The sequence below is a fragment of the Ochlerotatus camptorhynchus genome, unplaced genomic scaffold (genome assembly GCF_037179485.1).
Source record: "Ochlerotatus camptorhynchus isolate MF236.1 unplaced genomic scaffold, CSIRO-AGI_Acam_v1.1 ptg000370l, whole genome shotgun sequence".
NCBI lineage: Eukaryota > Metazoa > Arthropoda > Insecta > Diptera > Culicidae > Ochlerotatus > Ochlerotatus camptorhynchus.
Genome location: NW_027040858.1, coordinates 5,281,536 through 5,307,597, shown reverse-complemented (window position 1 = coordinate 5,307,597; position 26,062 = coordinate 5,281,536). Strand labels below are relative to the sequence as shown.

General features: G+C 40.6%; 1 protein-coding gene across 5 annotated transcripts in view; it reads left to right on the top strand.

Annotated features, from left to right (window-relative positions):
• The window catches only part of LOC135710128 (low-density lipoprotein receptor-like), an 852,116-nt gene that overhangs the window by 611,639 nt on the left and 214,415 nt on the right, over nt 1–26,062 (top strand). For 4 of the 5 annotated variants that reach the window (XM_065232620.1, XM_065232616.1, XM_065232618.1 and 1 more), the window contains one exon: nt 10,039–10,161. The exons of the other annotated variant lie outside the window; for it this stretch is intronic. In XM_065232620.1, coding sequence (XP_065088692.1) covers nt 10,039–10,161 — 123 coding nt within the window. The remainder of the gene's footprint in view (nt 1–10,038; nt 10,162–26,062) is intronic. 5 annotated transcript variants of the gene reach the window in all.

The following is a 26,062-nucleotide window of genomic DNA, read 5'->3' as shown; positions in this document are numbered from 1 at the left end:
TCTACTGTCAAACGCTGGATGTTGAAACGCATCGATCTCCGGTTTCTCGAACTCGTGACGGTCGATAGACGCGCTCGAATTTTCGCGACAACGAGGTAGTGATCCGAGTCGATATATTAGGACCCCTGAAGGTCCTGACATCTACGACATCCGAGAAATGCCGACCATACACCAACACGTGGTCGATCTGGGAGCAAGTTTCGCCATTAGGGTGTCTCCAGGTGTGCTTTCGGATATCCTTGCGTGCAAAGTGGGTGCTACTGATGGCCATATCACGAGCAGCAGCGAAGTTTATCAGCTTCAGGCCATTATCATTCGTTGCAGAGTGAAGGCTCTCTGTTCCAATGATTGGGCGACAGAATTCCTCTCTTCCGACCTGCGCGTTTGCATTTCCGATGACAATCTTCACGTCGTGTTTAGGGCACTCATCATAGGTTTTATCCAGGCTTTCATAAAACGCGTCCTTCACGCTCGCAGACACTGTTTGAGCCGCACCTCCTGGTGGACAGATGCTCGGGTTATTGTGTAGATGGGGCTGCCATCTTGGATTTAGTTGACACAATACAGCATTTCTTTTTCAGCCGCTGGATCCCAGACAGACGCTGTTTGAGCCGCACCTCCTGGTGGACAGACGCTCGACGATTCGCACCTCCTCAGCCTTGCTATCATCACGATATGGGTTAATAGTGATGACATTGCCCACATCCCGCTACCAGCACATATATGGGCATATACTGGCTGTCATCATCCGACACGTGGAAGCGTGAGGTAGGAGCTTGTGAAGACCAGAGCTATGTTGGACGCTCTTTCCCCTGTGGTCCTCACCATTTTGGGGTGAGGAGAACCTCAGTACAGTTCAATTAACTCAACTAGAAACTCAGGGATTTTTCGAAAACTTCAGGAGATCTTGAGGAAATTCCAGAGAACTTCAAAGAGGTTTTGAGATTTTAAGGCACTTTCATTATTTCCAGGGATGTTTCGATGACTTTAGAGCAGTTCCATTAATTAATAGCCGGAGCTTTCAAGAAGCTTAGAGGAATTGTGGACAGTTTTAAGAATCTCAGGAATGTTCAAACAATTTCAGGAACATTGCGGGGTCTTGAGAGACGTTCCATGAATATCAACTGCCGCAAAAACTCGAATGCAATTTCCAGGGGAACTTTGTAAATACTCCCCATGGATTCTGTCAAAGAACTGTTCTTGTTGCATCTGCAGTGTTCCGAGTTTTGTTCAGTTGGAAAGAACGTCCCATGTTATAATAAAAGGAGTCAACTTTAAAAAAGATAAATTATATGAAAATTTCAGCTTAATTCCTCATATTGCATCTTAGTTTGGTTTGCCTGCTTGTTTTACTCAGTATATTGCGTTTTCAACTTTATGTCCCTTGGAATTTTTGTCCCTTCGATTTTTGTGCTATTGTGTTTTTTTTAGATTCGACCTTTTGTCCCTTTTCCTCGCGACCTTTTGTACTTTCAAGCTTTTGTCCTACAATCCGGGCATGAAAGGTTGTCGATCGTCGTGATTTGTAGTGATATGAAGGGCTCGGTGGCCATTAGACGACCGGTTTTGTTTATTATGCAAAATATCCAAATATTAAATTTTCTATGCCCCATAATCATGATATCTTCTCCTTCTGACATTTGCCTTGGTGACCTTCGACAACATTTCAAGATTCTGGATTTTAGGAAACAGTTGAAATTCGATGCATTGATATGGTTGCATTTTCGTGATCTCTTACTCGGAAAACAAGTTTGAATTCTGAACGTGATTTCGGACAAAAATTTGGACTTTCGGGAGCTTCCAATACAAATTAAATGAATTAGTGGAAACCTGAAACATTTTATTTTATTCTTAAAATTCTGATAACCGCGTAAAATAACATCGGAATTCTGGCTGCACAACGCTTGAATTCCGAATGTGAGAGGGAAACATTTGATCCCCGCAAATTTGACAATCAAACATTGAGACTTGAAACTCGAAAGCAACTGTTTATCGGACACTCCAGAATAATTTTCGTCGGGTTTCCTGGTTTCCTGCGCTCCGACATTCGCGAGCATTTCCATTTAGCTCTCACAAAGGAGGAGAAATGCCACTGTACGGTGTCCATTGTGCGAAATGGCACCCGGTATTGCTATTTGTAGACACTCACTCCGACTACCTGTCTGATGATGGTCAACGAGCACGATGGTTGGTTTGCGCTGATAGTGGAAATGCTTTTCCGTGCATGGAATGTGTGACAATATTCACTTCTCCACGGTTCGGGCTGAAGGAGGGGAGAACTTTTTCCAACAGGAATTAACTACCTGTACCTGTGTTAGTTTGAAGTGTGTCACACCCGGCAGAAACGCGGATTGTGTGGTTTTGATAGTCGGTTGTCGCCGTCGTGTCTTACAACGATCGAAGGATTTAGATTACGTACAAGCGAGGGGATTTGCTAACTTTTACCCGCATCGATAAAGTTGTTTTGATGGCGGTTTAACTTTGCCGAATTCAGAGACGAAACGGACTTTGATTGAAGTGGTTCGGAACGACCACCTAGTCTTGGATAGAGACGTTCCTTGATTAATCATTAGCTAAATTCACTAGAGATTGCTTAAGACGATCGCGAAGGATTACGATTACTAATGGGTTGAGACGGCACTTAAGGTTGCGGTTTGGAACGGCTTTCTACTTCCGCTAATGATGAGGTGGAGTGGGATGACTTCTGTGCAGCTTGAACTCATCTTGGACTATGCTGCAATGATATAATTGCAGGGTGTTCACCTACATCAAATGAAATCAAAACAAAAATTCACTGACATTCCATTTTAAGCACTACTAAACCTCCGGACGGCTTCCCCCGGCCGACTTTGCCCTCTTCCACCTAGGCAAGGCTCCGATTTGGACCTCACCAAACGAGGAGGAGTGGCCCTGCAATTCATCCTCCATCGTAAGTCCTTCCATTGCCAGTTGGTTCGTTCCACACAACATTCCAAAACAAACACAATCCCTGCAGCCGAAAGGTAAAATGCCCAGATGACGAGTAATTTTACATAGTTGTCAAGTCCAGTCTGGTGCGATAGAAGCTTGGTTCGATACGGTCCTGCCTTTACATGTATTCCGTTGGCAGTAATGTCCTCTAACAATCCCGCCTCAAACAGTTGCAGCTCTCTTTCACAAACAGCACGGATCCCAGTAAACACCGGTTGCCAGACAATGGTCAACCGGAGGTGTTCCAATTCGATATCGTAGTTGGCCGTGGATAGTGCCAAACGGCGGGCGTCCTCGCATCGCACCAAGTAGGCCGAATCGGTGGCACTGAAATCCAGCTCGTAAAAGAACTCACTCCCATAGCCTACTGTCGCTTCTAGAGCCGGAGAAAGGTGCAGCGATCGGTGAACTTTGATTCGTAGATTCGCTTCCAGTACGTCACCAAATGTCCTAAACCTTTGCACATAGGGCCGAGGCCGAGCTATTATTGTATGGAGTGAAATGCGGTACATCTGCTGTACGCTTACACAGTGCTGCACTAAGATACAGATCAAAATAAAAATGAACAGCTGTCGACGGCTGACGTCCGGTGGACGAATTTGCAAGCTGCATATGTACAACAAGCTTTGGGTGATCTGCTGCCGTAGTCGGTTGGTGTTGGGGAAGAAACGGTGCAATATGCAGTAACCGATAATTAGAGCTAAGACGGTAATACGGACTCCACATTGGTTCAAAGCGCACCATGAAATCGACTGGTTCGGAGCCAGTAGGCAGTAGCTGATCGGAAGTGCATTGTGGACGATGGAGTTATTGGAGAAATTTTCAAGGATCTGACTGGACGGCATGGCGATGACTGATTGAATCATTCATACAATCCAATGTTGAAGCAAGTGGGAAATGGAACTGGCAATTGAACAACTATCCTAAAAGCTTTTGAAGGGTCAATCCAGAGCCATTAGGATCAATTATCCGGGAAGGCGTGGTTTAGTCCATTTATGACTCCAGACAATCAGGCTCCAATATTGACAGGTCTCGCGAATGCACTCTGGGAGAAGCTGGACGTTTCACGTTATTTTCGTTGAATACAAAGAATGTTGACGAAAATTCTATGGATTGTAGAGTACATCTATATGTTTCGAAGGCCTTTAAATCACCGCTGTCATGGTACATTTGGAGCTGGTTGCCCAAAATTTAGTTCTGTCTAATCAAAACCAGGGTACCAAATTTTTCGGATAATGGATCAAAACGCTAGGATGTTTACGTTCAACATTTCAGATGTTGAACTTGGCCTTCTTCAGAGCATATAGAGTTGAACCGTCTTTCGACTTTTCTGAAGTAATTGAAGCTTTTTTGAAGTGATTGAAACTGCTCTAAAGATCTCTGAACTTCAATAATGTTCTCTAGACCTAAATTTCTCAGGGGTTTTTAAGAGTTGACGCTGTTTCCCTGAAGAAAATTCAATTGTCCTGAAGTTTTTTGAACCTTCTTTAGCTCAGTCGATAAAGGCGTAGCTACAAAGCAAGACCATGCTGGAGGAGGTGGCTGGGTTTGATTCCCGGTCCGGTCTAGTGCAATAATGGTACAGGCATCGAAAGCTCTCAATTAAGAACTGTGGAAGTGCATCTGCAGAACACTAAGCAGAGAGCACTCAATAGGCTAATATGCGATAAGCAATAATACTGTTTTCGATACCTCATTGAAGCTCATAGAACTTCCTTTAAAATCTAAAATTTTCAAAATTTTCAAGAAGTTCTCGAATTTTCTCTTACGTTTCATAGTTTTTTCAAGCAGTTCTACCATTGCAACAATTTTCTAAATATTCATGGACCTTCCCTGAAGACTCCACATATTTACAGAAATTTTCAAAACATTCCTGAAATTTTCGGAATGATCCATAATTCTTCGGAGCTTCTTGAAAAGGACTGCTTTTCCTCGAGATATTTGGAACCAGTGTTGGAAGAATATCAAAAAAATCAAATCTCACCAAAGCCCAAGATCACGCTTGAATTTCGTAGACAAAAATCAACAAACACACAACTGCGGTTGATATTGCAAGCTGTGATTTCGCAGCTCGGAATATCAATCTAACAAACCTCACCAGCTGCAAATCTCTCCAAACTGTGGTGAGATTGAGTTTCATGATTTTGCTTTACAGCCGAACGCAACCGAAACTTCCACAACGGTTACCAGCAGTCGCTTCGTGTCTGCCATCGGTAAAGATAAAAAAGAGATAGCATTAGTTTACCTTCTCTTTCTAAGAACACGAGGTGCAACGGAATCATTTTTGCGTCAGCTTCATTCGAGGTCTCAACTTTACACGTTGTGAATAGTCTCGCAATATCAAAGGAGCTTGTAAAATCAATATCAAGCATTATATTTTTCTCCAATATCACGCGTGATATTGGGAGCGAATGAGAGTGGAAAAAATATCAATTGGCTAATGATCATGCCATCACTGCTTGGAACATATCTGACAATAATAAAACTGCTTAAAAACCTTTAAAGATCTCTAAAGTTCTGTGATAGACTTTGAAGATATCGGAGCGTTGCTGAAATTTTTGGAAATTCCCCAAGTTTCTTGGATCTTCTGTTAAGTTCCTGTATTTAAGTTGCAGTTTATTAAACTGCCCTGAGTTCCTCGAAGCCATTCTAAGGTTCTTGCAATTCTTCTGAAGTTCCCTGAAATAAATGAAACTGTCCTAAACATCTTTCAACTTCCCCGAAAATATCTGACCATCTTTGAAATTCAGAAAATATGTCTAGATTTTTCTAAAATATCGAGGACTTCTCTGGACTTTCCTGAAATTCCTGGACCTTTTTTACGTTTCTTAAAACGTCTGATGACGTTCATGGTGCTGTCCTGAATTCATCCTAACTAACGTTCAAGGTTTTTAAAGTTGCCCGAAAATCTGGACATCCTTGATGTTATTGTGACAGCCTTAAAATCTCTGAGCTTCCCAGATAATCTCTAGGTTTTGGGAACTTCTCTAAAGTTTCCACAATTTTCCTAAAGTTTTCTAAACTTCTCTGAAGTTTTCTTTAATTTCCTGAAGCTCTCGGGGATATCTCGGAAGTTTCAATAACTTGTTAAAAGTTCCTGCAGTTTCCCTGAAGCTGGTGGAACCACCTTAAAGTTCACTAAGCTTGCCTGAAGTGTCCGATATTTTACAGAAGTTTCCTTACTACCTCGAAGTCTGTTCCTGAAACTTCATTCCTCAGAATTTCTTCAAAGTTCCTACAATTTTTGTTGAACACCCTGAAGTTTTTTTTATTTTTCCTCTACTCTTCTGATAATGTTTCTGGAATTGCCCTCCCTGAAGTTCTCGGAACTTCTCCCTGAAGTTCTTGGAACTTCCTTTAAGATCTTTAAACTGAATTTAAGGTTTTCCTGCAATTTTACAAAAATCTATATAACTGCTCTGAAGCTCTTGGATCTTCACTGAAGTTCTTTAAACTTTCATGAAATCTATGGAACTACCCTGAAACTATCTGAACCTAGCCTAAAGATCTTAAAACTTCTATATTGTTCTGAACGTTCTGGACGTTCTTGACGTTCCCGGAATTTTCTTTTAAATACTTGGAATTTCCTTTAAATTCTTGCAAACTCCTTTACATTCTTGGAATTTACATGAAATTTTCCGATCTTCCTGAAAGATCTCGCAACTTTTATGATGCTACTAGAACAGACAAATAGACGTAACTCTTCATTGTGTATCTTCGTGCACGCATTTAACGGTTGATTTGAATATTATGAGTTCCGCGAACTACTCGCCGCAGCGCTGGCATCGGATCACTTTGACGTTTATATACATTCTATAGAACTTTAATGCAATATTGTTTCGAGTTAGCGAGCAAGCTTGTTTTCCGAGAGAATCCCGAGAGATGTCGTTACTGAGGTTCTATGTTTTGATACTATGTTTTCAAGGATAACTTTTTCAAAGAGTTACGTCTGTTTGTCTGTGCTACTAGCATAAGTTTTTAAAAATTTCCAAAAGCTCATGGATCTTCTTCTGAGTTCCCGCCATTTTTTTGCCGTTCATGGGACTCTTAACTTCGTTGAAGTTTTCTGTACTTTGTTGTTGGAACATCTGTAAAGTTCCTGCAATTCTTATGAAGTTAATCTAATGCACCTGAAGTTATCAGAAATTTCCAGATCTTTTTGAAACTTCCATAAAGTTTTCACAATTTTCCGGGCTCGCATGAAAGTGCCGCGAAATTCTCAAAACTTTCCAGAAGCTCTCTGCATTATTATAAACATCTTTGAATGTGATACTTCTACACAGAATGACCCAAGTAACAATTTTGGTTTTATGAGGGTTCTGTAGACCATGATTTAGATTTGTAGAATGCTTTAAAACTGCGATAAAACCTGCACTGTTACTTGGGGAATTTCCCGGGAGTGGCTTTCTGGTCGGTGTGTGCTAGTGAAATTGTATTTTTAGCATCCCTTTTTACCAGGAAATCGATCTTGCTTCCCTAGAATTGGGAAACGTTATTTCTGGGGAAATTATCGGAAAATGGTTTCCAGAATATAACTGGTAATTCAATAGAAAATAGATTGTTTTTTAAATCACGTTATTTTCACAACCCTCTGCCTAGACCGAAATCTTGGCTCTACCACTGGTCCCTCTCAGCACGTTGAAAAGTAATGGTAGACATTTTATGGAGCCTATTGAATATTTTTGCTAAACACGCCTGATTTGGACCTCATTCGGGACATTCTTTAGGGCTAGTAGATATAGCAAAGTACTAATGGTTGTAGCGACTTAGTTCAACTTGTTCTAACTCAAGCTAATTTTAATTGGATCTTCTTCTGAGTTCTCGCCATTTTTCTGACGCTCGTGGGACTCTTAACTTCGTTGAAGTTTTCTGTACTTTGTTCTTGGAACATCTGTAATTCTTATGATATCAGATATTTTTGGAACTTCCCTAAAGTTTTCACAATTTTCCGGACTTTCATGAAAGGGCTACGAAATTCTCAAAACTTTCCAGAAGCTCTCTGCATTTTTTTAAAGATCTTTGAATTTGATACTTCTACACAGAATGACCCAAGTAACAATTTCGGTTTTATGAGGGTTCTGTAGACCATGATTTAGATTTGTAGAATGCTATAAAACCGCGATAAAATCGGCCATGTTACTTGGGGAATTTCCCGGGAGTGGCTTCCTGGTCGGTGTGAAATTGTAATTTTAGCATCCCTTTTTACCAGGAAATCGAACTAGCTTCCCCAGAATTGGGAAACGTTATTTTTGGAGAAATTAGCGGAAAATGGTTTCCAGAATGTAACTGATAATTCAATAGAAAATAGATCATAGAACCGTATCATCCCTCCCTTTTCCTAGACCGAAATCCTAGCTGTGCCACTGGTCCCTCTCATCACGTTGAAAAGTAATGGTAGACATTCTATGGAGCCTATTGAATACTTTTGCTAAACACACCTGATTTGGACCTCATTCGGGACAAAACAAAAGCCAACTTTTGTTCTTTAGGTCTAGTAGATATAGCAAAGTACTAATGGTTGTAGCGACTTAGTTCAACTTGTTCTAATTCTAAATTAGCTTGGTATAATTATTAGGGGCGTACAATGTTCTACAACGTTGTTCATCATTAATTTCTGAACAACTTTGTTGAAGACTGTTCATTTTTTTTGGTATTTATCCAGGCAAGCTACAGTGTAGTGAAATTGCACAAACGTATTCAGAAAATTGAGACTTTCGGGGAAAATCTTTTAAAATCTTTGGATGCATGAGAATACAAAAGCACAGACAAACAGACATAACACATTGAATATTTCTCATTGTAAAACATCGTCTCTAAAACATTACCGCCATCTGGTGAGTACACTGTGGTTGGTAGTACGCTGAACAGATGGCGGTAGTGTGTAAACGTCAAACGCAAGGGAATTGACTATGCGCGCCACAAGCCAACTGAGATATTTTTAAATTAACCGTTAAATGCTTGTTCGATGAGCAACTTGTGAGTGTTATGTCTGTTTGTCTGTGACAAAAGTTTACCAACTATATCGACTGGTATACATAGATTTGATGGGCAGTTTTTGGTGATAATAAGGCTATCCTTGAGACAGCTGCGGACAGTTGATTTGTTTAATTACAGAGTAGTTTCGACAGTTCACAGTAGAACTGACAAATCTTTGCCATTGAAAATAGCTTTGTTTGTGTTTACATCTGGCCTCGCCCCACGCCTACTTACTCACACACTCACAGCTTTTTAGCTGTCAGTTCAACTGCGAAACGTCGTCATGGATCACCTTATGACGGTCACAGAGAAGCCGTGTGGAAATTGCAATTCGCCGTTCAACCATGACCCACCCCAGCAGTACAGTCTACCGACATCAACGAAGAAGCATTTTCCATTCCCTTTCGTACGAGGTGTAAATTAAATTCTCGACATATCCGAGGACACATCCCTCGACTATGGCATTCAACCTTTTTCATCGTCTATCCAGCGTGCACACACACACATATACATACCGCTCAATTCCTTTTGTATCCTTCTGTTTGAGGAGAAAAAAACGACGCTGATCAAATATGCATGCCCTCCGGCTTTTTATTAGGTGGCATTTTTTTTTCGTTTCTTTAGGTTTGTTTTTTGCTAGTTAGGATTACTGTTACTTTTAAAAAACTGCGTTAGATTTGATTTTTAAAACTTGTAGATTCGGAAAACTCTATCTATCGTCGCCTTTGTTTAACATTTAATTAAAAATAAGCTTTCATCTGTCTTCTTTGTTGCTACTATCATGGTGTCATAAGTAAGCTCCAATTTCAATTTTGCGTTATTAATTTTATTTTCGGACTTCGCATGAAATGTATTAACCACTGTGATTAACATCCTGCTTTGTATCGTTGCTTGTTGAACAATGCACGTTTCGCCGCCAAGCGCGGTATTTAATCCACTCTTAATGATAATTGCACAGAGCTTAAATCAGCGTTTCCACCGAAAATATCCAACGGAATCTCATCGAAAAAATGTGTTTTTCCCCTCTTCATTCGATTTCTTCTTGCATGCAACAAACATCGAACAAACAACATCAACCGCCGCCACCGCCAGAAAGCAAAGTTTGCTCATCGGAGGAGTTTACGTGCCGCAGCGGAACGGGTACTTGCATTCCGCTGGCCTGGATGTGCGACCAGAACCGGGACTGCCCGGACGGATCCGACGAGATGTCGTGCAGTAAGTACCTTTTGATTGAACATTGTTAGGGGCTTTGACACTTTTTTTTTGGGAACGACTGCTTCTTCGAGCATGAGCTGAAATGCCAATGGTCATCGAAAGAAAGAAAAAAATCACCAAAAGTCGAATGAGAGTGGAACATTAACTAATAGGTATCATTGGGCGTAGATTACCCTAATTATTTTACTTAACGACGTGTTCGGGTTACCATCCAAACCATTTGTGGAATAGTTATTTCATTTAGATTATCGTTCGCATATTATTTTTTTTTATTTGGGAGTTTGAGATAATTTGGTATGTTTGAAAATTGGAGTTTGAATCATTTCTCATTTGTAAAATCACAAGATCCATTAGAGTGGTAAGAAATTCTGCAATTAGTCGAGTTGAAAACCTGACCTGAGATCAATCTGAGCTTTGATGATATCTGCTGTATAATTCTGAGGATAATTAGGAAAATCTAGATCATCATGTTATTCGATCAGATATGATTCGCTTGTATTCCATAGATTTGCTTGGATTTATATCGTATAAACAATAGTTGATCTAGTACATCAATTATCAACCGGAGGTTCGTGAACCCCTACTAAGCGAAAAGCACATAAAAAGAAGCGATGTTCAGGGCATCAACTGACCCAAGAAAACCTTAAAAACCGGGAACTAATCGGAATCTAAAACAACCAGGAAAAACCGGGAATTTGGCTTGATCCTTAAAATTAGATGATTTATTAACACTCCGGTAAAATGTGTAACAGCAAATTGGCAATGTTTGAATAATCATTGCTCAGAAATTTATTGATAGATTTTAAATATATTGATACCGAATAAATCTTTTAAGTATCTAGTTTCTAATGGCACCAATAGATTTGCAATTCGTCAATAAATATGACGATGTTAAGATTTTTCAGTTTGTGGCTACACATTTTACCTAAGGCATCGTGTTCGGAGTGTTAATCTAATTTTGTTAATACAAATACTATGTCCGATATCTTGCATATTCTGTCAAGCTCGTAATTCTTAACTTTCTGTTAGTACGAGATACCAAAAATTAAGTCTGAGATCTAATCAAATCACCAATGTCCCAGAGTTTTATAAATTTGTCAAGTGTCCGACCATGAAATTTATTCTAAATAATTCCAGGGAGAATCATCCATGCCTCAGGCACTTGATTTATGTTATCTCAAAAATGTTTCAATATCCTCCCAGACAACCAGAAGTCGTATAACAATGTACAGACAGTATCGTAAATTGCTACAGTTTAAGTCAAAATCGCATATTTTAGAATGGCATACCTCGCATTATGTTTAAGTTAAATCGTATATAATGCAAATTTCCAACTTATATGCGATGACTCATTTTTGCGTCGTACTGTATCACAAATTTAATCGGATTACATCGTAAGACTTTTCAAAATGGATTTGTTATTACAGATCAAATTGCATATGATGTTAAATCAACTCGTTTAAAATTAAACGAAAATATGCACGTATATGGCCTCCACTTTTGTACGTATAAGCCATTTCTTTGCATTCTATACGACTTGTTTGTTTGTATATATGTTTGTATATCACGAAAACAACTTTGAATATACGTGCATTCTGGTTGTCTGGGCTATGTCCGGCAGTACAAATTCTAAGTCCAATATCTTGAAAATTCTGTCAAGCTAGCAATTCTTAACATTCTGTTAGTACGAGATACCAAAAATTAAGTCTGAGATCTAATCAAATTACCAAAGTCCCAGAGTTTTAAAAATCTGTCAAGTCTCCGATCTTGAAAATATTTATTCTAAATAATTCCAGGGAGAATCATTAATGCTTCAGGCACTTGATTTTATTAGTAAATTTATGAACCTTGAAAGCTTCTAATGTCACAGACTTTTGAAAATGTTTCAGAATTCTCATCTGAATCATCTAGGAATTATTGTTAGAATTTCCTTGCTGTTGTAATTCACTCCAGGTTGCCCATAGTATTGTCCTAAATTTACCTTGGACCTCACATCAGAATTATATGGAACTGTTTCTCAGAATTCTTTTGAAATTGTTCTTAAAATTCCGTTGAGAGAATTTCTTGAAATTTCCTTGGAATTCTCTTCGGAATCTTCCGAATCTCCTTCCTGGAATGGTATAGGGGAAATGGATGTAATGTCGGCCTAAACTCCCCTTATTTGGGCCCATACATAAATTCAGCAATCGACTAAATTTTCAATAGCGACCAAAAATATCTATTAGTATCGTCCCAATGACGCGTTCATCTAGATAAAATTGATAAATAGCAGTTCTTTAGCGATGGGCCCAATCTTAGGTCCATAGGCCAACATCAGAGAAATTTTCCCTATATGTTAAAAATTCCCTATGAATTACATTACTATTCTCGTCGGATTCCTTTCGGAAATTCCTTGTAAACCCCTCAAAGTTCTAAAGAAGTATCCGATGCTCCGACGACTTCCTCTGTCTATCAAGACTGCGCTCCTAGAGCTGCTCAACAAAGTATGGCATGGGGGTGTTTTTCCGACCAGCTGGCGAACTGGAATAATAGTGCCAATCCTGCAACCGAATTCTACAGAGTCTAGCCCTGCCGCTGACCAACGGTATTGAGAAGGTGTTCGAGCGTATCGTGAACCGAAGATTAACAACCGAGCTGGAGTCAAACGGATGACTCGACAAAAGGCAACACGTCTTCATAGCTGACCGGGTTGGATAGGACACTGCCACATAGATGAACATTGCTGGATAGCATCTTTCGATCTCTCGAAGCCGTATGACACCACTTGGAGATTCAGCATATTGCGTACTCTACGAAAGTAGCAGATTGGGGGGCGGATGTTCAAGGTACTGAACAGTTTCCTCGCCGACAGAACATTCCGGGTGAACGTGGAAAGACATTTATCATTGGAGAACGACGTTCCTCCAGAGTCAGTACTATCTGTCACCCTGTTCCTGGTAGCAGTGCAACCGATCTTCAGAGTGATGCCGCATACAGTAAACGTACTCTTGTATGCAGACGATATCTTACTCGTAGTACGGAGGAATAAGGAGCAACCTCTGTATCGTGACCTGCAAGCTGCTGTGAGAACTATCGACAAGTGGGCTAAAAGCATCGGTTTCAAAATCCTCGCAACAAAATCCAACATTTTCTATTGCAGTCCAAACCGGAGGAGCCCAGCAACGATATCTGCATCGATTGGGTGGTTGTACCGAAGACGGCGTTACTCTCAGACGGCGTTACGAAGGACTCCGTGATTCAAAATCTCGCACGCATGAAGCGGGTACCTTACCGTTTGACCTCCTGGTTCTTCAGGCTTTAGTTCGTGTTGCCATTCGTATGCTGGAGAAGGAACACAGAAATGTTGACCTTCCTGTTGTACAACAAGCAACCGACTGATGGTCGATCAACGATTCCCTAACATCACTTAGCGGACGCGTTTCACCAACCGAAGGTGGCATGAATCCAAGCCACGTATTGTATGGGACGTGAGACGGCAGGTGAAAACTGGAGATCCTCATCGCCCCATTGTGCATGAATTACTTTCAAGCCGGTTCAATCGTGCTTCGACTGTCTACACTGACGGATCAAAGTGAGACAACGCAGTAGGTGCATTTGGGTTATTTTTGAACGCCTTTTTTGTTTAAGGTAGAGTTTTTTTAAAAACCGGGAATTGAAAAAAGAAATTTGAATGGACACCCTGTTAAATTATCATAGCAACAGTTGCACATTCAGGCAATTTTCAATAGTGACGTTCTATAAAATGATGAAGTCTTAAATTTTGCAGATGCGTAGAAATATTTTTGATCGATTGGTGATAAAATTATTGAAATTGGTTCAGGGGCAGCTGAGTTATTAACGCTCAAAATCTTTCATAATTTTGTTACATGTTCCATTTTCGGTTTGCACAAAGTGTACCCCTATATAGAAATCACAGACGTAGTCCTACGTCAAAAATGCAAGAGCCACGTTCCATTCCGATAAGTACCATAGATGATTTTGGAAGGCTTTCATGGCAATCAAAGCGTAATGTTGGTCATGAATGTTGTGGAGTTCTGCCCAAAATTCTAGACTCTAGACTCGACTCGAGGGGTCGAAACTGACGACGATACTATTATCTAATGAAGCATTGCGATAGATACAGAGTCAAAGCTGTGTAATGCTTCCAAAGAGACTGATCATTGAAGTTTTCGCTGCACATCACACGGCTGAGGCTACTCACTTATGAGGGTGTCGCTAAGTCGGTGGCCTCTCGTTAAGTAAGTACTACATCAACATTTCCTTCCCTATCCCTAGTTATGGTAAAGATGGGCGTGGCCGGGAATAGCGACAGTCATGCTTCTGTTACTCTTGTTTAGATTGGAACCAATGTTTACTCCTCAGCATTATTCCTGAAAGTAGTCTAACTGAGAATTTCAGAAGAGACGTGAGTGTCGCTAGTATCCAATCTACGAAGTATATCATAACAACGCTAACGCTAACGCTAACATCACACGGCTGAGGCTATCTGCCTTGTGGAATCTTAATCTTTGTGGAGGAACTCCACCCAAAAACATTACGTTACGACCAATTCGAGGAGCTCTTCGTTATCCGATCGTTATTGTTTAATGAACAGCTGGTCGTTACAAAACGCGATAATTCTAACCCTCCATGGTCCAGTTAAGATCCTCAGCTCCGGATCATCCATTTTAAGCGTCTTCTATAAGGGCTTTCGAAAAAAAACCGCTGAGCTCTAGGACCAATTTACGGTTGTTCTGGATTTTCCAAGATGTCGCTTTGTGGCCCATAGAGTTCATTTTCCGGTCACAAGTCCGAATTTATTCTAATGAGTCTTCTAGAAGTACTTAAAAAAAAACAGCTGAGGTCTAGGACCAATATTATGAATTGACCACTATTGCTAATGTACCGGATTATTTGGAAGATTACCCAGGTGAATTATTATAATTAGTCTTTTAGAAGTGCTTTCGAAAAACACAGAGCTCCAGGCCCAGTTTCATGAATTCACCATTTTTGCTGTTGTTCAGGATCTTCCGAAAGCTCACCCAGTAGATTCCAGTGTCCATTTTCCAGTCACAAGTCCGAATTCGTTCAAATGAGTATTCTACAAGTGCTTTCTTGGATCAATTTTATGAATTTATCACTTTTACGGCTGTTCCTGCTCTTTCGGAAGGTCGTCCCCTAGCCAAGGGGTCCTTTTTTCCATTACCAAATTCATTCTAATGATAATGGTATAATGAATTGACCACCTTCACTGTAGTTCGGTATCTTCTGAAAGTTCACTCCGTAACTCCCAGGCTGCATTTTTCGGGCAGAAGTCCATATTCATTCCAATGAGTTCTTCTATAAGTGCTTTCGAAAAAACCGCTGAACTCTAAGACCAGTTTCCCGAATCGACCACTTTTATGGCTTTTCCGGATCTTCCGGAACAGGTTCCATCCCCGATAATAAACGAATTCGCTATGAGAAAGATGAAAAGAGAGGCCAAGAGAGATTGAATTACAATGGAAGTGGAAGAAAACTGAACTTAGATCATTAGGGGCATTTGAAAATAGGGGCATTGTGTCAAACGAATTGAGCATTTTTTCTGATCATATCTTTCTTAATGTTCAGCCTACATTTTTTTCCTCGACGGTTTTGATCTACACTCGTTTTTCAAAGTAGGATTGTTTGAATAAACTGTCTGCCAAACGCATTACGCTTGTTTCCAAAAGACCCTTCGGGACACGAAACATAATTATTGTACCATACTGGAAACTCGTGCAAAGTTTCATCCAAATCGAAGATTCTTTGCGCATGATATCGGCTTTCCTCCATGCTGAGTGAACCCCCTCGCGCATACCGCAGCAGGCGGCAGCTGACAGTGCTGCTAGGAAAAAAGAATAATGAGCAGTTCATTTGGTTAGCAATCAGTAATGGCTAAATAACTTTTTCCACAAGCGTCGAATCGTTTTGCGGTCTTGGAAGGAAAGTTTCGTTGTAAAATTTTCTTATTGGTTATATTGTTTTATTTTTGAGGACAATGGGTGACCTCGCCAGATTTTTATTTGAAAAAGTTAGTTTTCCCATAGAAAATCCTATGTAGAAAATTGAAACCGCTGGCGCTAAAATGTAGTTCCACCGATAAACCTGAAATTTTACACAGTTACTCTAGGACCCAAAAGGCCCCGAAAATCATACTGGAACTGGAATTTGAATTTTGTCCCACCCTAAAGGGTATATCGAACGAATTGATCATCCTGTCCGACTCGGAAGTTGTCTTTTGGCCATAGAAAACGGCAAATCACAGTATCCCTGGATCCAAGAGATCGAAGGGCTGTTACAAAACCGCCCTATACAACTTTGTTAGATTCCCGGCCACGCTGGTATCCGTGGCAGATCGGCTCGCCGGCGAAGCACGCAACAGCCCGCCACTGAACGTCGCCATCATGCCATTCGTCTACTATGGGAAAAACGCAGGGCGCAATTATTGGAAGTCAAGTTGAAAGAGTAAAGAGAGAGAGAGAGAGAGAGAAGGATTAGTAATTTCCATTTAACTTCACTACCTTATTTGCTTATCCTTGACAGAAGTTAAAAGAGGTGCGAAACCAAAAAGTGGACCAACCAGCAAAGTTCCGCCGAGCAGCGAGTGCTCACTCGACTGCGCATCGGTCATACGAGGCTTACACAGGAATTTTTGCTGGAAAAAATCATCGCCGCCGGTTTGCGAATGCTATGGGACTGTCGTGGATGTCCTGCACGTTATCTTGAAGGAAAAACAGGAAGTGATAAGAAGATGAATAGGAAACCGAAGAAGGTGGAACGGATGAAACGTGGTGAAGAACACGTAAAAAGATGGAAGAGGGCAAAGAAAATGCAGAAACTGAGAAGATGATGAAGAGAAAACAGAAGAAGGCCGAGCAGAAGAAGATTAATAGAAAATGTAACTGAGCGAAAATGAATGAAAAAAGGCGAAGATGCGGATGAAGAAAGCGAATCAGAAGAATTTTCGGAGAAGGAAAGAAGAAGACACATATTCAAGACGGAGGAAGAATATTAAGAAGGAGGTGTAAAGAATAAATTGACGGAAAGCAAGCAAAAGTAGACGAGAAGAGGATTATGAAGATGCAGACGAAGCGAAGCCGAACCACAATTGGAGCAATCCGAAAAACATGGCGGATAGTAAGAAACGCAAGAAAGGCACGAAGACGATGCCCAAAAGGGAGAGGAAACGAGCAATGGGGACAAAAGCTAAGTGAAACTTGAGTTGTACAGTGCTTTCCCGATTTTGTCAGCTCCCGATTTGTCTTCCCCGGATTTTGTCTACCCTCGATTTTGTCAGCCTGAAGATTTTGGTGAACTTTTTGGTTTTTAAGCATGAATTCTCAAGCATTTCGCTCCAACTGACACTTAATTGTTTTGTCGCAACAATAACAGAGGTAACTCAAATAAACCTCAATTATTGCGACACTGCACAGCTGTATCGAGTCCCTCGCGATAAAAGGTAACTAGGTGGCGGATAGAGCTGGGATGGCTGCCATACAAGTTATGGGCAGATACCCCATTCAAGAAGAAGGTTTCGTGATCGCCAAAATTAACGGAATATTCATATGCAGTTGCTACGCACCCGATGGACGATGGAGCAGTTCCACGAGACGCTGGTTGGACTTACCGAAGAGCTGATCGGACGAAGACCGGGAGTCATCGGAGGAGACTTCAATTCTTAGGCAGTAGAGTGGGGAAACAGATGTACCAACGCAAGAGAGCACATTCTGCTGGAAGCTCTGCACAGCAAAAAAATAATTTTGATATCACATCAAAGTGGATGCACTACAATCATGTCGAAAATTTCATGTAATTTCTATGACCACATAAATAAACAAATGCAGTAAAAGCAGCGTAATGTCACTTCATGCATTGTATTAATGATAATTTTATCCTTTTTAGCAAGTAATATTACATCATATTTTCGACATGATTGTAGTGCATCCACTTTGACGTGATATCAAAATTATTTTTTTGCTGTGTGGCGAAGCTGGAAATTAGGCTGTTCAATAAAGGCACAACCAGCACTTTTCGCAGAGATGGCCGGGAATCCATTATCCATGTCACTTTATGCGGACTGCGGTCCGTCGCTGGTGGAAAACATGAATTGGAGAGTGTGTGAAGGATATACCCATAGTGAGCATCCGGTAATCCGGTATGGCATCGGCCAACGGAATCCTGTGGCAGTACAGAGGACGAAAACTTGCGACCTGAAGTGGAAGACGAGTTGACAGAATCGTTAGGGAGAGCATGTGACACGACCATGCCGGGGAAACTGGAGCTGAATAACAGACGGCCTACAGCTTACTGCTACAACGAGGCAATTAGTACTTCTTCTTCTTCTTCGCATTTCAAGCTTATTGCTTATGGCATATTAGCTTATTGCGTGCTCACAACTTAGTGTTCTAGATGCACTTCCACAGTTATTAATTGAGAGCTTCCGATGCCTGCTACCATTTTTGCATTAGTATAATTGTGTGGCAAGTACAATCATACTCTATGCCCAGGGAGTCGAGAAATTTTCCAACCAGAAAATTTCCTAGACCGGACCGGGAATCGAACCCAGTCACCTCCAGCATGGTCTTGCGCCTTTACCGACTGAGCTAAGGGAGGCCCCAGTACCTTTCGGCGCTAGTTGTCTAAGAGCCAGAATACGTGTTCAGAGAGCAAGAACAGAAGCAGACAGAGAGGAACGTAGAGGAATGTTCCGAGCACATAAACGAGAGATAAAGCAGAGGAAGTCAAACTGTCAACTGCAGCTGGGTCGAGACGCTGCTGCCAACGACGAACAACGTGTCGTGATGACGAAGATCAGATGTCAAGTCATGCCCGCTGAAATGTGCTTAGAGAACCTGAAAGTCATAGTGGAAGGACTTTTGTCCAAGCACGTTCCAAAGACCAGGCCACCTACATCGTAGGGAGACGGAGAAGGACATAACGACCGAAGTGCCTGCTGGATACACTCGGAAAACTCTTGGAGAGGATCATCCTAAACAGGCTGACGAAATGCACGGAGCAAGGATTGTCGGAGAGGAAGTTCGGATTTCTAAAAGGAAGAGCAAAAGTGGATGCAGTTAGGACAGTTGTGTCGAGAAAGCCGAGAAGGTGTCGAAACGGAAGTGGAGAGGAGATCGATATTACGCCGTGATAACAATCGACGTTAAGAATGCGTTCAACAGCTCCAGCTGGGAGGCCGACGCTACTTCCAGAACCGGGTTCTGATATGAGGATCACGGTGTGAATTCCACAAGGCTCCATCCTTGGTCCAACGCTCTGGAACGTGATTTAAAACAGCGGTCTAACGCTGAAGCTACCCAAACGAGTTGAGATCATTGGCTTTGCGGACGACGTCATCTTACGGTAACAGGCAAGACGCTGGAATAGATGGAAATGTTGGCGACCGAGGCGGTCAACATGGTTGGAAACCTAATGCATGGAGGGAAGCTTCAGATAGCCCACAACTAAAGCGAGGTGGTATTGATCAGTAACTTCAAAGTGATGGTTGACGACCGTTTGGCTTCAATAGCCACGTAGAATACGCCTACGAGAGGGCAGCAAAGACCATCATCGCGGTTGCCCGAATCATACCGAACATCTCGGGGCCAATCAAGTAGCAAGAGACTGCTCCTGGCTAGTATATTTACGTTGATACTGCGATAGCCTTGGTGGCAGCGCTGAAAACCAAGCGGAATTTAAGGAAACCGAACAGTACATATCAGCTCAACAAACCGTACACAAACTTTTCGAGACGTGAAAAATCCTAGAAATCCCTCCTTTTTCACATAATCGACACAAAAAATACGATCTCAGCTCTTATCTTATTAATTGGGCGTGGCTTAGAAAGTATCTTTTGTGTCGATGTTAATCTAATTGCATAAATAAGGGTACCAACAACTTTATCAGAGCCATGTACTCTATTCTGAAGTCTGTGAGAGGGAAATCACAAATCGTGTGTCATCAAAGTTCATGATATGTTGAGAGATTGAGCTTGTGAGAGAGAATATTGTGAGATACAAAGTAGCCTTACTCTCTTGGCAGTACGGTTGAAAGTAAAGGGGAATGAACTGTTTTATTGATTACACAGTTAAACAACAAGTTTTAAATTTTAAAGTAAATGTTTCAAACAAGGTAGAAACTTACTATCTCTATGCACTTGGCCCTGCGAGTTTTTGATTACTGCTCGTAATTATTGGAAATAATTTATTTTCTCCCTTCTCCCATACTGAATTTCAACGATGTCTACCAAGAAAACAGCGCCATCTTTGGGAATAGTATTTATGGAAATCAATTAATTGCCTTGAAACACTGCTAAAAATTACCTGGAACTTTTAGACGAATTCCTTAAGAATTATCTGCAGAATTTCTACATAATTATTCCTTAAATTCCTCTACAGTTCTCCTCACAACTCATTTGGCATTTTATTTAAAATTCTGTGCATAATTGAAGATTTGAAGTGCCAGAATAAAAAAAAAGAATGTCCAAGCCATATTTTTTTTTCAATCTGAGATTTTAAACTTTTTGGTGTTTTAAATCTCGAAAAGTCCATGAATGCTGGTCTAGTCTGCAAATTTCGAAATATTGTTCAGTCCGAGATCTCAATTTTATTTCGTGGATTTCATTGTTAAAAAAATATATATAGGGGAAATGTCTCTAATGTTGGCTTATGGATCTCAGATTGGGTCCATCGCTAAAAATCTGCTATTTACAATTTTATCTAGATGAACGCGTCATTGGGACGATACTAATGGATATTTTTGGTCGCTATTGAAAATTTAGTCGATTGCTGAATTTATGTATGGGTCCAAATAAGGGACACTTAGGACGACATTACTTGCATTTCCCCTATGTTCGATACATCACTTTATAACATAGGTCCAAGGACCGAATCTACTTAGTACAGTAGTGTTCAACCTAGTGCCGTTTGAAAATTTACATGTAACCAAGAGAAATTTCAGAATTATGTTAATTAATACTATTTTGGAGCCTTGTACATTCAAGAAATTCTGAACGTTTATGCATGCGGGTATTCCATTTTAAATTAAACCCGGAAAGCTATGACGGACATCCGGGAAAAGCCGGTAAAATCCGGGAATTGAAATTCCTGAATGCATGTTGAGCGAGCTTGACCGCCCAATGGAGGGGGAAGGGGAGGTGGGAACGTTGAGAATCGATGATCTAGTAGATCGCATAATTTGAACGATTTGAAGAATTTTGAATATCTTATGGTTAAGGAAACCAATCCTGAATGTTGAATTTTGGTTTCATGACCATGACTGCACGAGTACCGTTGAATGGCGTTCTTGTGCAGACTGAGCTAGTAAATTCCATGATTTGAACTCCAGATTAGTTTGGAGAACCTAGGACGTCTCATCAATATAGTATTGTATCACTTATGAATCTGCTTGGACATTATTCGATACTGATACTCCTCAATATTTTGGACTACTCAATAGATAAGCCATTTGAGGTCGTGACGTTAACTAACTAGTTGAAAAATTCGTCGCATTTTAGCTCAAATGTAATTGATTAACCATATCAAACAATTATGCACAGGTTCATGCAAATCGGAGATGTTTACGTCAGATCGATTCATCATTTGTCGTCTATATCCAAACTTCCTTGCATTTCAATTTTCCATTCGAAACCCACTCTGCCTAGTTCAAGTAATAATATTGGATTTATTAGGGTTTTAAAAAGGATAATAAAGCTTCAACTAATCTTTCGAGGACTTTTGGGAGGGATCCTCAAAATTCTCCATTGATTGTGATTATCTGTGGTACAGCTCTCTCAAGACCCAATGATCTTGATCATTGATCACTTTGGACTCCCCTAAACAATTATATGCACACTTGTACTAACGTGGAATGGAACTCTGCCGAAATCGTTTTTTTTTCGTCGAAAAATCATCATCTTCAAGATAGGATGAGTCAGTACCTGCTTATCCCGCCTAAGCCGATACGTTCGTGGAAAAAGGCTATCATAGGGTGCACAATAGAACAATGCGCACAACAAAACGAAACCTCGCTCTCCCTCTGAGATTCTTCGCCCGAAAGGTATGCAACACGGCAAAAGCCTTACCCATATCACTATCGTTTCCAGCGTCGAATAAAGGAAATGATGGTCTGTACGAAGAGCACCACGATGGCAATGTGTGATGGATTTACCGGGGAAACTGACAGCAGTACTGGTGGAAAGGCGTCAGGAGTTCTCGAACAAGGAAATAGTATAACTTTGGGATGGATACACACCGTCGTCGCAATGATGATGATGATGACGAATATATGTTAGTTGCCGTAGAACATCATTGCCTAGCTTGGTTGGTTGTGTTCGCAAATATGAACATTGTCGGATGAGAAATGTAATATTGAAAGTTTTATTACACATCGGAGAGCGAATGGTAGCTGGGAGGTACATCTACTTGTACACTCTTTTGTGTCGAAAGGTGAACACGCAGCTCTGCAACAAGCTCGTTTCCACAATATGGCTTCCGAATGGGTTATTGACGAGCAAGCAGAAGGGAGTATATCAGTACCACTGTACTCGGAATTGGCTCATTGCCTCTTGCCTTCATATATTGTATCGTTTCTCCATTCATGGGACAGCATTGTATACCGGTGGAGGCGGCCATTGTGGCACTGAGTGGGGAGTCACTGTATGAATGTGATTGGGGAACTTTAAATCGGATTGGAAGCTTGTTTGGTGTAGAAATTTACCATTGGATTCAAAGATAAGCAATTGATGCGAGTGATTATTATTCTCGTTTTCATTGATTCTGTACGGTTCAAATATTTTGTGCATCCGAGACGTTCGATTGAACCAGTTAAGGAAAATTATTTCCAACTACTTAAGTATGGCTTAGGCATGATTGTTTTGGAATTGCAATTCTCTCACACACAGTAGACATACATTAGAGTTTATTCAAGTTTCAATTTAAATTTTTCAATAACTGACTAGACTTATTTCCACACCCGGATTTGGCCGATACCCTGTCTTCGATAAGATTAAAAATTGATTCGTTCAACTTGACAGCTTGAATGTGTAAAGAAGGCCTACGAGCTCCTCAGGAATCAATCTAAATTGAATCGCTTGCGTCATCTTGGAACTGGATCAATTCTGCCTCAACATCTGCCTCAAAATGGAATCGTTTCCAGCAGAAATAATCGTAAATTACCTACCTCGACAGCTTTAAGGCAAGGAAATGGCCAGCTAGCTTTGCCGTCGATGGCAGTACAGATATAAATTCCTGATTTTTTTTCTTTTTTTTTTTCCTTCAACCAAAAGAACCATTCTCAGACACACGACGAATGTCGACCCATTTATTGTCGCTTTGTGTGACAGTCTATTGACCATCGCCACCGGCAGCATCCCACGGTCGCCCTTTTCCCACATAGTGTGAATGGGAAACTAAGACCGATCCGGCGTCACTACAATAAAGAACGAAGCCCAACAAAAAAAGGGAAACCAAAGGGATCGTTCGGCTTTAAATTTACTACCACTTTGGAGGGGGCGTGCGGCAAGAGCCATGGATCCTTCTCAATGAAAACAGACGACCGAAAGGCAGCGACTTTTAACTTTAGGTGGAAAAGGGATGAAAATGGCTGCCTTTTCCCGACGATTCATAGGACTTTTATTTTCGATGGAAAAGGCGAACCTTTGAATTGGGAAGGAGGTCGGAAAAAGAGTTGATGCCCTGCAACGGTGCAAACGCACGGTCGGTAACGACGGTTGAGGCAGCAGGTTTGGTATTGACCGCATGCATGGTTTATGTTTCTTTTTTCTTATTGTGGGAAGCGGAATTAAATTTGATGGTAATCAATGAACAGCACTGGATGTTGGATGCGATTTAAAGCGTTTCGGAACTACATAAGTAGTACTTAAGTGAGCTGGAAATTCGTCAATCATCGTTTGTGAGCGCAACAGAAGCGTATATAAAGTTTTCTGTGGATATATTATGCGTAAAATGGGTATAAAGTCTTTCACCACTTCACAGAAATGCGAGCAACTTACACTGCAGTAGCATCAATAGTGGAATTTTTCAAATAAACTGAGCAAGATTGCCTGGAGGATTTCTGTTCGGAAACGAATTGAACGTCCAGATGTAGCAATTTTTCACACTGCTGTAGTATAACGGAACTATCAACTCTATACTTTCATCTCATCCATCTATCGTATAAAAATACAACTTTAGTCTGTTATTTGAAATTAGCATCTTCAACTATGTAAATCATTAACTTCACGCAGAAGTAATACTGAACATTTAGTCAAAGTAAGTTCTATTCTATAAAATACAAGCCTAGTTTTCAAAGATAGAAGCCAACATTCAGTTCGGCAAAACAGAAAAATCGAATTTCTTTGAAAATACCTACTTTTATGAATATTAACCAGGTTGATCCTTCACGTACGGATTCACCAGGTTCAATTCTATAAAACCAAGCACAAATTTCAAACGATAGAAGCGAAATCCAACCAGGTTTAAAAAAAAAATCTACCATCAGGTATGAACACACGAAGGTCCATTCTGTATAATCTCAGCCTAATTTTCAAAGGATGTGAACCACACAAGAACGAGAAAGGGATCTAAGGGAGCGGAATCTACGTTAAAAATTAGTTAAATCACTTCAAAGACTAACATTAAATATAATTCAATCACTCAACAGAATTGTTTGCACTCCCTAAGGAAGGTATTGAACCACTTCAGAAAAAGGTTGGACTCCGTTTGATAATTTAAGCTAAAAAAAGTGTCGGTTCACTTCGGAAAACTCTCTACACTTTTAGGAAAGCTAGATGACCTAAACAAGATGTCCATGATAAATGCCAAAACAGTTAACCAAAATCTGGGGCTCACTTAGGAAAATGTCAAACCCGTCCTGACAAGTTTGGATCCAGTTCGGAAAAAGTTGAATCAATGCAGGAAACCTTGGATTCATTTAGGAAAGAGATTAAATCAGCTAATGTGGCCTCACCACATAACATACTCTTCCGGGTAACGGGATTCACCTTGAGAGCTCCTTCGATTACGATCATAATGTCGGAAATACCTGGTTTTTCGAAGACTGACAATGGAAGTCCACGTTCTGTTACAATTTTGATGCAGGAGGTCATGTAGAAGTTGTAGTCCATGCGCGCATACTAATTCTCCGCTTCATCATCGAGGTCAAGACCAAATTCTGAGAACTTTTTCGAGTGCAGATCTTTGAGATGTCTTTTTAGATGTCGTTTTCAACATCCTGCTGCATAATTTACATTTCGCTGGTGGCGTTTCTAGGCTTTCGAACTGGTTTAAAATCTTGCTGCCGTCTTCCTCCGTTAAGTTCCATTTAGACGGAGCTATTGCGAGACCACTGTAACTGAAATTGTTCTTCAAATATTTCATAATTCATAGCTTTAAATAATACACACCATACCTACACGGGAGCTCAGACAATTTTGACAGTATTTGTTTTGTGAATTTATTTTATCCGCGTTCAAGCACTCTATACACTAGAAGACACGTCTGTGATTTCTATATGGGGGTACACTTTGTGAATACCGAAAATGGAACATGTAACAAAATTATGAAAGATTTTGAACGTTAATAACTCAGCTACCCCTGGACCAATTTCAATAATTTTAACACCAATCGATCAGAAATATTTCTACGCATCTGTTAAGTTTAAGACTTTATCATTTTTCAAAATGTCACTATTGAAAATTGCATGAATGTGCAACTGTTGCTATGGTAATTAAAATTATCACCGATTGCCTGCGAAAAGCAATTTCCCTAACACAGATTTCAAAGTTGAATTCCATCCGCTCTCACCATACGGTGTTTATTCAATCACCGCGTGGTGAGTGGTGGTTCCAATAATCGTGTGTGGTGTTGTTCAGTCGTCGGCATCAGCAGCAGCAGCAGCAGTGCTT